This window comes from Anser cygnoides, chromosome 1, assembly GCF_040182565.1.
Source record: "Anser cygnoides isolate HZ-2024a breed goose chromosome 1, Taihu_goose_T2T_genome, whole genome shotgun sequence".
NCBI classification, from domain to species: Eukaryota; Metazoa; Chordata; class Aves; order Anseriformes; family Anatidae; genus Anser; species Anser cygnoides.
In genome coordinates, this window is record NC_089873.1 from 127,879,154 (window position 1) to 127,892,499 (window position 13,346).

General features: G+C 36.6%; 1 protein-coding gene across 11 annotated transcripts in view; it reads right to left on the reverse strand.

The window, feature by feature from the left end:
* CNKSR2 (connector enhancer of kinase suppressor of Ras 2) overlaps positions 1–13,346 on the reverse strand; it is a 219,597-nt gene that overhangs the window by 105,785 nt on the left and 100,466 nt on the right. For 8 of the 11 annotated variants that reach the window (XM_048066776.2, XM_048066775.2, XM_048066774.2 and 5 more), the window contains one exon: positions 8,985–9,053. The exons of the other annotated variants lie outside the window; for them this stretch is intronic. In XM_048066776.2, coding sequence (XP_047922733.1) covers positions 8,985–9,053 — 69 coding nt within the window. The remainder of the gene's footprint in view (positions 1–8,984; positions 9,054–13,346) is intronic. 11 annotated transcript variants of the gene reach the window in all.

Consider the following 13,346-nt stretch of genomic DNA (forward strand, 5'->3'; position numbering starts at 1 on the left):
AGAAACCATCAGTGCTGTGCCTTGGGAGCAGGGAAATGAGGATTCTGGTTCCAGTTCCCAGTGACCACTTTTGGGCAATATAAGTGCTACACACATACTGCAGGGAACAGGGTCTGAAATCCAGCCAGTGATCAACAGGCCCTACCTCTCCTCAGCAAGGGCACAGACATTAAACTATTACGAATAAAGATGCTGCCACCAGAATCCTCACTTGGCCTCATTTTCAGATGCTTCCAGAAAATGTGTGGAGAGCCCAGGTGTCTAACTCCATTTCAGACGGTCTCCTAGTGAGAGACAGGCCATCATACCCTGAGATGAGACATCCCTGGTAGCCACAGGTGAGGGCTAAAGAAACTTTAAGGCTGAGAAGGGAAGTGTTGATAAATGCCTAAGCAGGTGCAGACAGTTGGTGGTACGAACTGAAGGAAGGATTTAGGCAGACTGGATCACACCCCACTTTCTCATACATTAAGCTGAAGTAGGGATGTTGGTGGTCTCACCCCTCATGGAGGGGAGGAGTTAAGTTCTCTCTGTTTCTTGTGGCATATGGAAGGTGCTCCTCAGGATATACCCTGCAGTATTAACCCACCACAGCCATGTCTCCCTTATGGTAACTTGTTTGTGCTCCTTTATGCTTACATCTCATAATGGGAATTTCAGATGTGTGTGTATGCATTGCATGTTCTCATATTTAAATTACCCAAATGGTTGCCCTGGAATTAAAATAAGAAACGCATATAAACATACATGCCTACACACACAAATATTTTTTTCAGATTAAATACACATTATCACAACTTAATAATTTAGGATGGTACCACTGAGTCACTAACTCCAGAAGTCCTTGGCCTCCATTCTTTTTAACGTAAAAGTAAAGTCCCTAAGATCCCCAGATAAGTAGTGCTTGAAACAGATGTTTCTTGAAACAGAATTCATATAATGAAAATAAACATGTTTATGAAGAAATTGTAATTAAAAAGAAGTTAATTTTTAAAGGTTACTAATAATCAAGCAAAATGAAAAAAAAAAGTATTTAAATGATGTTGAAAAATCATGTAGCATTATTTAGCTAAACTAAAGGAAGGAGGGAAGGACAGGGAGGGGGAGTAAAAAGAAAATGTCAGAACAGAGCAGTAATTATTTAGCCATGAGAGTTCTTCATGTTTTTGTTACATTTTACTGCTATTAAAATAATCGGTCATAGACAAAGTGCAGTGTTCAAGTCATTGAGGTGTTCTAAGCCAGTACTGACTTTTTTCTTAAAATTCTTCATATTCAGAGTACATCAATTGAAATCAGGCACATAATTTCTCCACTTTAATTTTCCCTTCCTCATGACAGCATTAACTTGCTCTTCTTACTTAGACATCCACTTTTACAACAATCACCATCTCAACACTTCCTCACAATCACCTCCCAACTTCATCAGAATAAGATAATGAATTATGCAATAGAAGATTGGGCTGGAACCTGAAAATCAACTGTGTAACTTACACAGATTCTACCTGCACAGAACACAGAGGTATTCCCTATTGCATACTTGGTGCAGGCTGTGCACAGCTGTAGTATCAGCCAAGTAAACTGTACAACTTTGAAGACGTCTCTTTATCCTTCATTTGCTTTTCTACAGTGTACTTTAATTTTCAGCAATCTCAATTAAAAGGAAGATTATCAGCTGCAGAATAATCCCTGCCCTTCTTTCCAAATTCACATACCAGAAGTTATACTAACAGTAAACCTTTTAACCTGTTCTAATGGGACAGAAAGTGTAGTATGATCTGTGTTCTGTTTTATAGGCACCAACATAGCTATCATAGGAAAATCTGATTGTACATATATCTGCTACCTGGACATAAAACCTATGCTGTTATTATATATTTCACACATCAGAGACTAAGAAATTTTGGAAGATCTATTTTAACTGCAGAATTTATGTTATTTTCACTATTGAGAAAATACTGTTTACATCGTAGTTTAAATCTCCTGCAAATATAATTTGTAGCGACATTAGCAGAAAGGGTTTTTGTTTGTTTGCTGTTTTTTAAATAGAAATACTCCTATTAGTGTCATATGGGGGAAAAAAAGCAAAACATAAAACAACTGTACAAAATGAAATAATTAAAATGCATATTCCTCCAGTAAGTTATGTACAGAAAGATGAATTTAGCAATTAGAACACAAGAATACTCCACAGAATACCACACTCATTCTTATTAGATATACCCTTACTGGTATGGTCATAAAGATAGTTTACACAAAAAGACTTGATTTCACTATGGACTCAATAGCTTGGTTATCATCAGTGGTGAAACTCTGAAGGCCTACCAAAAGCATCCACAGAAAAAGTCAACTGCTATTGCAGCAGAATTCTTACTACAGTTACACTGTTTCTAAAACAGACATTGGTGCCTTCAAAGACAGCCCAAGTGCATATTCCCGAATTGTAGTCAGTGCCATACAGATCAAGCTGTGCTATCAAATACAAAACATTTTTTTCCCCATAGAAAAATAATGGAAAAAAATCAATAGTGTGCTGAATGGCTATTCATACATGTTCATCTAATCACCTGAGTAAATTACCAGGTCTCGCTGATAATACAGTCCAATCTGGGGTACAGCCAGGACAGAAAGAAAGCTATGTTTTCAAGTGAGCTCTGGGATGCAGCAAATGGCTACAGTTGTCCATGACTGCAATTCATCTGGCAAAGAAAACTTCTATAAACACCATGCATTGGCACTGAACCATGTCCCAGTCCTGTGTGAGGACAGACATCTCTCATTGCACCAATTTCTTCTATTACTTCCTCAAAAACCTCCTCTAGTAATCCAAGTAATTTCAGCTTCTTGCAGCTGGAATGCTACACAGCTAAATCAAAAGCATCCTGGTCCCATAGATGATGCCTAACATGCCCAGCATACATTCTTCATGTGTTATGACTACACGGCAGAGGGTACCGACCAGGTACTCTGGAGCACAGATCTAAGAGCACACAAAGTGGGATGTTGGTGCCCAGGTCACAGGATCAAACTTGTCACTCACAAAGCCTGAAGCAGTAAGGAGCAATTTCCACAATGCTTAAGACTAACTCTGCCGGTGTTCCCTTTCCATTTCAGGGCACAGTTTTAAGGCTTTCAGCTAAACTAGGCAGTTTGACTTTTAAGTAAGGCAGAAGTGCTCACATAGTTCAGCTTTGTTATCGTCTAGGAGACAGGTAGCTGCTGAAAGGCAGCAGAGTGTGGCTTTCTGCTGCAACTGAACTAATTGCACTGGCTGGTGGCACAGGTGTGCAGTTAAGCATAAAATTTCATGTGGAAAGAACAAAGGGAAATTATTTAAAGTTTGGCAGAAACATGAAGCAGCGTGGGCCGGCCAAGCTTACAGTGCTCTGTCTAACAGATGTGACTGTGACTTGTTTGTTAGCTGATTTGTCATGCCAGAGTCAGAAGTGCAAGTGGATGCCCACAGTGACACAGCACACTATGTACATAAAAATGAGCCTGCACTCAAAGTAGTATGCACTCAAAGTGTCTCAGACATTAGCTTCGAACAAGCCCCAGGGATAAATTGAAGATGGATTTGCTGGACAGGGGCATCCAGCATTTGTGCTGCTGAACTGACAGGAAAGCCCTCACTGCTCCAATCCACCAATTTCAGAACAAGCATGGGGAAGTTCTCAAAGAAGAGATGCTTTATTCATGGAGCTGCTGCCGATCACCTGCACCAATTTTATTTTCCCAAATATCTACTTCATTTGAAAAACTGTTTGCTGAAAACTAAAATGAAATCTATCTACATACACACACGCACTTTCCTAACTCCTTAAAAGATTTTCACTCCTACCTCCTCTTCAGAACACCTGAGCATCCTTTCTTTTCTCCCTGGAGAGTATTTCTTGGAAAACCAACATAATTCATCTGCATTTGTCAAATTTGTCAAGTTGTATCTCTTTCTCATTTACACTCATGTAAAAACATTTGCACTCACCATGAGAAAACAAAAGATAATCTTCCCTCATACATTCCATTTCTGCAATATCATACTTCTCTGAGATATGGGACAAACTAAAACATTTCTGTGTGTATTTGCATATCTATGTTAAAAAAACAAAACTATGTAAAAAAAAAGACATCATAAATAACATCACATAATCTCAGTGTAAATTCCATATTAAGGTGAACTGCAAATTTGCAAAAAAGATTTTTCCATTTGAGAGGAACATGATGATTTAGTTCCTTTATCAGTATTATGCAATAGTTATGGAGACTGTGAAGTAAGAATAAAGAATTGAACTGAAACTTTGAGAGAGAATTTGGAGGATATATTACATTTGCCAAAGTCACAGTATGGTCCTCATATCCTGACAAACTACAGAAAGCCAAGGACAGGGCCCTGCAGAGAACTAGATTACTTCCATGAAGACTGTCATTGACATATCTAAGTGTACTTAAAAGGCTTTTAGCTGTAAATCCCACCTACCCTTAAAATCGAGTATTCCTGTTAACATTTATTAAATCACTATAAACAGAGGAAGCCCAAGGATTTGGAAAGGATTAAAATCATGATCCAGGAGATATTATTCTAGCTCACCTTCCTTAAAAGCACATGGCTTTTAAGAGCAACAGAAGGGAGCTGAAGATAAGGCATATTTCTTTTGAACTTTTATAATTTTTTACTTTTTTGACTTTTAGACACAGTTTTCTTCAAAACCAATCGAATAGGGCCTTACCTTATTCAGGCCTTACCTGAATATCCATATTCAGAAAAATCCATCCCAGATCTTAACAAAACAATGCAGAAAACCAGAACAAAAAGAAATATCTCCAATATTTTTGTAAAATTCCAATATATATATTTTTGGTTTGTTTCTCCCAAAATGAAAAGATATCTACAGAAAACTCAATTTCAGATGCCTGCACTCCAGAGATTCATATGCACCTCAAGTTCAGCGTTCCCCATCAGCTGGAATTTGCCAGCTCCCCACAAAGCCTGAGAGATCCAATGGAATTTGAATTCTCACTCATTACACAATGAATCTTAAAAACCTCTTCCTTTCTTTTTCTAAGCAAGAATTAAGTTAGAATAAGATCCAGAAAGGCATCATGCCCTTCCTAAATTTGTGACTTTACAGAAATGAAAGGTAAATATATACACTGTGTCTCAGATTAATTTTAACAACACCTCCTCATAGTTTTTGTACTGTAAATAAAAATAATAACAATAAAAAAAAAGCAACTAACTTCTGTGGACCTGGCTTAGCTCACAAGAGACCAAAGGTGTTTCCACGTTAAGGAATATGGCATACAGAAGTTAGGTGTTACCTACAGGAGTCCAAAAACACAATACATGTAAAACATACCAGCTTCTACATGAAATAGATCAATAACTGTTTATATTCACCTAAAATATTCACCAAACTAAACCATTTCTTTTTCATTATCTAGACATATATGCTCTAATGAGTTTTAGCTAACAGACACAAATTGTGGAAATCCATGTCTATCACGTCATATCATACGTGTATGAAATCCATGTCATACCATACTTGTATTAGAAATGTATGCAGTGTGCCAAAAATTCCTCCAAAACAAACTATTCACAGGAGATTACACAACAACAACCTGCTTTTCAAGAATCCTGCTTCCTCAGTGTATACCTCACTTCTGCTCTGAGTATTTTCTCCACAGTTTCAGCACTGATGCAACCAGAAAGAATACTGCAAACAGTAAAAACTCATGTGCACAATAATATTTCTCCTGCACCTTCAGTTGGCTAAAAGGAATACTATCTTGAGGCAAAATACACTCCTGAATTATGTATGGGAAGAAACATGAGCACTGAAATACAGTGCAAATTCATTATCACCCTTTTTTTTTGTTTGTTTGTTTACATTGCAACTGTTTTGGGCAGGCAGACTTTTAGAGGAGATTAAGGATGGAATTTGCCTGGAAGTTTAAGGGAATGGAGGGCCTAAAACCTTAGAATTCTAAAGGGGGAGTCATGCCTCTAGTTACATAGCTACTTAAAAAAAACAACCAAACAAACAAAAACCCCACACCTCATCTTTAAGACAAAACTGACAGAAGATTCACATAGCTATCTAACATCAATAAACCACAACTTAAAAGGAACAGTTTTCTGGACATTATCTTTTAACTTACTTTAGTTTTATTGCATTATATTTATTTAAAAAAAAATTCACAAGATTTTTACATTCCAGACTTCCTGCCAGCAACAAGTGGAATACATCCTGTTACGTGTTTTCTACTAACATAGCATAAGATCAAGGCAATCATTTGAAACCCTTTGATTTCACTGCCGGATGAAATAACATGACTATACAGCACCACCGTAAGCAAAGAGAGGTTGTCAATCAATAATTAAAAATTATTTGACATCCAGTATTAGGACTTCTATACTAACAATCAATTTAAGTCACTTAATTATTCTCCTAATTTCAAACTTTTCATGATCAAAATGTGATTCTGGTAAAAAGTGTTAGTAAACAAGTTGGATTTTTAAAATAATTACATGGGAGTTTCTCTTTTCTATATTCATTCTTTGAAATATATAGCATCAAAATCCAGGTATTAACTTAATTTTGACAGACAGAATACACTGAAATAACTGAATATGGAAAAAGAGTACTTTAAAATATGATTTTAAGATTATCTTTTTTTAGTTTGATTCTCCACTTACAACAGATGACCCAAATAACAGTTACATGTGAACAATACTCCTTTACAGTTTTAGAGTTAAATCTTTATAAGATTTAGCCATAGTTATTTCTATAAACTCTATAAGTGATAGTGAATGATAAGTTATAAGAAGCAAACTGAAAAACAGATCCTATGATTTCAACTGCTGACCAGTGTATGAAATGCGAAAAAATAATTTAATAAACAGAAGAGGTATAAAGAAACAGCTTCAGAATTCTTTATCTCCAAAGCAAGAATCACTTTAAGTAAGAACACTTAAATTTCTTCCCAGAAAAATAGATTCCTAGAATTGGACAGTAAATTCCTCATGATAGGGGCCAGAGTACAAAAGAGCTAAGACCCTTGCCAAAAGAAATAAGTAGATGAAAAAAATTAAAAAGTGCTGCAATACTTGTAGAAAAGGTTGAATATTTAGGCTCTATAAATTGGAAAGAGAATGCAGAGTACTTTTGTAAAGGTAATATGGAAGGTGCTATTAAGTTTCTAAGAAAATGTTAGCTGACTTCACTGTGGAAAAGGAACACTAAAATACAAAGATGATATAGTATCAAGTATGCAAATTATTTAAATTAGATTTTTGATACAACAAAGCAAGAAAATATGCAAATGTATAATTTATTTCTATACGTATCCTTTACACCAAATGCTACTGCTGAAAAATAAAATTAAGATTGTGTAAAATTCCTGTGTTCCTTTCTCCTAGCACCACAACCAACTTCTTTTTTCCTGTATTTTTTCCTCTCAAAATTTATAGTTTCACTGATACAAGAGCCAATACACCCAAATCCTACATTCAAAATTCTATCTAACTACATAAGAAAGCTCATATTAAGGTGTGTCAGAACATTTTTATTAGTAGTGTTAAGAGTAAGAATCTGATCTTTCCATCAAATAAATGCAGTACAGATGTGTCAAGAAAACTAGAATTAATACCTGGTTGATTGAAAATCTTCAAATTGACAAGTAAACTTCATCATATAGCATCATCAAAATTGGCTGGAAAAACTAGCTATCAGAAGGACAGAACACATGTTGATGGCTTCTTCAGATGCACACACATTTCGATAGCCTAGGTAACAGTGTTTTATAACTTTTTGCCATACTAAATTGGCATCAAAAGCTTTCTTAATGCAGAAAAAATAAATCAGTCTTCAACCATAAAAGTAAGTAATTATGGGATACAGTACTTATGAAGAATCCATATGGGGAAAAAAATCATAATGATTGGGTTCAATTTATCAATTTACATTGCCTAGCTCAAAAGATAGCTTCTTGTCAGTTAAATTCCACACATGTACAGTATATTTGATATCAAACTTAGCTGGAGGGTAAGCTGAAATATTATACTAATTTGTGCAGAGGAGTTGACATGATGTACAATGGCCTAAAGCTATAAGTGGAACCCTATGGGGAATGATGAAACACTTTTATCAAATGATTGCTGCATTAATAATGGAAATCTAGGATCATTTTCTGTTATTTAAATGGCTTGTAAGGACATACGTAATTAATACTACATATTGACTTTCAACAGACTTAAGAAAGCTTATGCTTTGGAAAAAGAATAGTTGCTTTGTATACTGACAGTCTACTCTTTTCTGTTTACCTTTTCTTAGAAAAAGTAGCTTTACTTTAACAGTTCACCAATCCTAAATAAGTCATCATGAACTACCATGTATCTGCTCACAGAGAGCGCAATTTGCATGGTATTAGATGTGCTTGCCTATCATATCTAAAAGATTTGTCTCATCTTAACTTTCCAAGTTTAAAATCCTGTATTCATGTTAGGCTAAACACTCTCAGCACATTATAAGAATTTTAACTGCTTTTGTTCTTGAAAAACATGTTCTACATATTCCATTAGATTTAGAAAGTAACAAGACTTCCAGTTTCTAGGAAGTAATCTTGATCTTAAACCTACAAGGGTGCAACAGTTTCATCTTCCCTGCATGCCTTCAACCCAATCCATCTATCACGCTGAAACCAACTGTTTATTAGTAGAGCACAGGTAAGCAGAAAACACCCTAACATATCTCCCAGGCTGCTGTTATTTACCTGACTTCATATCTCCAATGATACTCAGATGCTCAGGGCTTATTTAAAAGCTTGAGAATTATGGGTTATCAGAAGAGAATAGGACAATGTAGATGTTAGAAAAAAAATAATGATTTATAAACAACACATTTTTCTACACATTTCTTCTCTACATATGCTGATGTGCCATGACACCTCTATCTCCAATTGACACAGAACATAGTTATACATACCACAGTTTGGTGGTTAACTTGAATCACTTCATCCCCAGCATGGATTTTCTTGCACCGATCTGCAGGTGACTGAATTTAAAATAAAAGAGATGATAAAGAATACAGTTCTTACTGGTCATCATCTCTCTTTCAGCAGTATGATTGCTAAGGTATGTAAATCAGGTTAGACTGATAATTACATTCCACTGTGAAATGAAGAATTAAAGAAATATTTAGTAAATTAATTCATTGTTGTTGGAGAAAAATAATGTGTGCTATGATACACAATACAATAAACTGTTAAGAACGATATGAGTATATATATATATATTTGTGTGTGTGTGTATATATATATATATATATACACACACATATATATATATATATATTTAGAAAGGGTAACCAAATCTTAAGGATTTCTTTTTAATTTCATTCCAGCAAAGGACTGCTTTAAGCCACCTTGCATCTCTTAAGACCATCTTTGGCTGAATGTTGAACCTACCAAGACTCATTTGAAATTGCTTCATAAACAAAATTCATAACATTGCCTTTTTAGTTATTTTCTAATATTTCAATTGGTTCCAGAGAACTTCAGTAAATCAATGTTCTTCAAAGACTACAGAAGAAGAGAGGACTAGGCTAGGAAGATCATACAAGTTACATGGTAACTTAGTTTCTAGGTCATTATTAGGGCAAAAGTATTGCAATCAGCATCACAATCCTACTAAGGTCACACTTTCAAAAAGCAAAGTAGTTTTGTTCTTTGTTTTTGCCTCAAAAAACACCCCCCCCCCCTCCCTCCCCACGCACACACCAAAAAAATTTCTCCTCTTCTGTCACCTATATTTACAGTTGACCAACTGTTTTACGGGGGGGGGGGGGGGGGGGGGGATGGGGGGGGGAACAAAACACACCTATGTTTAAAGGAGAAAAAGTTCCTTAAGCTTTTCATAGAGTGACAATTTATGATTTCTCTCTCAGTACTGTGGCTGCCACTCCACGAAGTCACTTAATCAACTTAAAGTTAGAAGCTGAGACTGACAGTTTGAAGAAAAAAAAAATCAATAAGTTGCTCAGGATCAGCTTTCCAAAAGGCTGCCATGAATTCTACAGAAATGACGGAATTAAACTAATTTTCAGGTGAGATAACATGCAGTCTTGAGAATATGCTCCAGGACTGCAGTGTGGATTCTTTGTGATAACCTATGTACTATAACCGCATTCAAAAATACGTGTCCCACAGCTGTGCTATGACTTTCCAGTGCAATTCCACATACGTCATGGCTTAAACTAAGAACAGTGTTTAAATGGAAGATATCCAAGAGAAATGTAAGTCTAAAAGAAGCATCACTCAAGACTCAGTTCTAGGAGGTATTGCTCAGAACATCTTAAATCAAGCTGGGCTGGTAAAAGTGTAATTTTAGTTAGATAAGAAAAGCTGCCTTGACTATTTGGCACTATTTCAGCATTAGAGGTGTTGGCTGAACGACTTTGGGAAAAATTTAATACTATTAATTATGTTCCAGTGATCTACCTTCTGACATTTCACTACTCACATCTCCTCATTCATCTCTCTAAAAATCTTCATGGTCTTGCTACATAGCATTGCTATTTTAGTCAGATGTTGTTACAACAAAGACTTTCAAAATGTCTATGCACATGAATCCCATGTTGCCACCATTTAACATAATGGGTCTTTATTACAATATAAACTTTATCCTGTACAGACGTCAGCATTTGCAGCTTAAATTTTTCTTGACAAAACAGGTATATTTGTGTAGCACTTTGCCAAGTAAAACAGGGTCTGGGAATCTTCAAATTGGAAAAGTTTACCGTAAAAAAAATAATAATTCAAATTATGCTTGGAATACTCTGCAAGATGATGTAAAAATCAGTCTCAAGGCTGTGGTCTTGTGAAGAGTTTGCAACTCTTACTCCTTACTGTTGTTTTTTTTCCACACAAGTAAAGAATACAGACCTCTCTGTTAAGAAATATATTTTATCATTGCTATTTAAGGAAAAGAGAAGAGAATTCATATATTTTTATTTTGTTTTTCAGATGCATACGATGATCTTTAAGCGAAACATCCATTTGTGAAGCTCTGCTAGGAGGAACAAAGCGTTCTGATAGATGAAAAGCTCGACATTAGCAAGCAGTATGCACTTGCATCCCAGGAGGCCAACTGCATCCTGGGCTGCATCACCAGAGGAGTGACAAGCAGGTCGAGAAAGGTGACTGTCCCCCTCTATTCAACCCTCGTGAGGCCCCACTTGGAGTGCTGCGTCCAGGGCTGGGGCCCCCAGCACGAGAAGGATATGGAGCTGTTAGAGCGGGTCCAAAGGAGGGCCATGAAAATGATCAGAGGGCTGGAGCACCTCTCCTATGAAGAAAGGCTGAGAGAGTTGGGAATGTTCAGCCTATAGAAGAGAAGGCTCCAGGGTGACCTCATTGCAGCCTTTCAATACTTAAAGGGGTTTTATATAAAGGATGGAGAAGGACTCTTTACTCAGGTAGATAATGATAGGACAAGGGGAAAAGGTTTTAAACTAAAAGAGTGGAGAATCAGATTAGAGGTTAGAAGGAAGTTTTTCACTCAGAGGGCGGTGAGGCACTGGCACAGGTTGCCCAGAGAGGCTGTGGATGCCCCATCCCTGGAGGTGTTCAAGACCAGGTTAGACGAGGCCCTGAGCAACCTGATCTTGTGGGTGGTGTCCCTGTCTATAGCAGGGGGGTTGGAACTAGATGATCCTTGAGGTCCTTCCAACTGAGGCCATTCTATGATTTTATGAACAAAGTCATGTCATGTCTATATCTTAATTAGCTGGTAATTTGAGGGGTAATTAAAGGAGACTTTTAACAACAGATGGAAGTACCTGTTGCTGAGGTTCACACATTCATATTGTACAAGGTAAACAAAATGTGTTCAAAATTTATTCTACAGAATAGATTTAGTTTTGTCCTTTAGGTTAAACGTTGTCTCTGTCCCATTTTCTCAGTATTCCCAAACTGTCTGAAAGACCATTTTATACCACCCTGCCCTCATTAAGGGATGGAGCATATAAATGCATGCATATAAATCTGCATGTACAGATTTAGGTATTATTTCTTCTGAGGTCTCTCCTCGCTGAGCTCTAAGGATACTGTGCACTGGTTGAGTTTGCAGGTAAGTGGGAACACTGGGAACAATTCCTTCAAAGTTACAGTCCTGCTGTAGATGCAGCCCAAGACATTACTCAGAAAATACCTTTTTCATTTGGAAAACCAAATTACAAAATGACCTTATCTGAAGAATACATTTGTTTTGTGAATGAAAAGCCTCTCTCCAACATGGTCTAGAAGGGCTACTCAATAAGAAAGCTGTAATCTCCTGCTGGAACAATGCATCCTTTATAATTATTGCTTTCAAGCAAGAGAGGGAAGACATGAAACAGAAAGCTCAAGTTCCTCTAATGCTACAGAACCACCAGAGAGAAGATCTTCCAGGAAAGTGACCTGTGATGAAACCTGCTCTCTCACACTTCAAAGTTCAATGCTCAGCTAATCTGAACTCCAGAGCTGATGCGTTGGGAAAGATGGCTCCTAATACCAAACTACAAGATGAAGACTAATAGGTTTTGGAGCTAGCCAAAGCACTTCAAATTGCCAACAGATAAAGCAGAACTGTGGATTAAAATATTATGTTAAATTAGGCGTCTAGCATTGCTATGCTACTGTGTTTATTAAAAAGACAAGTGCTTCTCTGTGACCTCTCAGGAAGGTGTCAGATAAAAAGTTGTGCCAATTTCTTCACTTCTGGAGCAGAGCTGGAAAGAAAAAGGCTATAAACTTTTGTTTAAAGGGAAGATAATCTGAATTCTTGCTGTTTCCTAGAAGTTTAGCTGTCCCATAAATGGTAAACATGACATCATCAATGGGTCAGATCACATCTGCACCATCATGACCTTACTCTGACCATGCTGCTTAGATGTTTCTCTTCGCATTTATCAAAGGAAATGGCTAGCTACTGTGTGTTTAAATCCAGAAGACACCTTACTTTCTCTAAAGCGCTACTCATTTTCACAAATATTTTAGCACACAATAGGATTTTCCCTAGACAGCAGACTGCAGTTCCTCAGTCTGCTGTGAGAACCTTAAGGCTGTTACAGTGACTGAAAACCTCAGTAACAAAAGCAGAAAAGTCATCATGACTGAAGCTTCCTGACATGGGTTTAAATTATATTCATGAATCACAAAAGATAAGCATTTTGAGGGAATGCATTAAGATTTTATTTTTATCTTCGCCCCTGGGAAATTAAATCCAATATTAGTAATTCATGGAGAGAAATGGTTCCTTTTACAATCTGAGAGAAATTCAACTGTAAAAAACATCTTCTTTCATATGT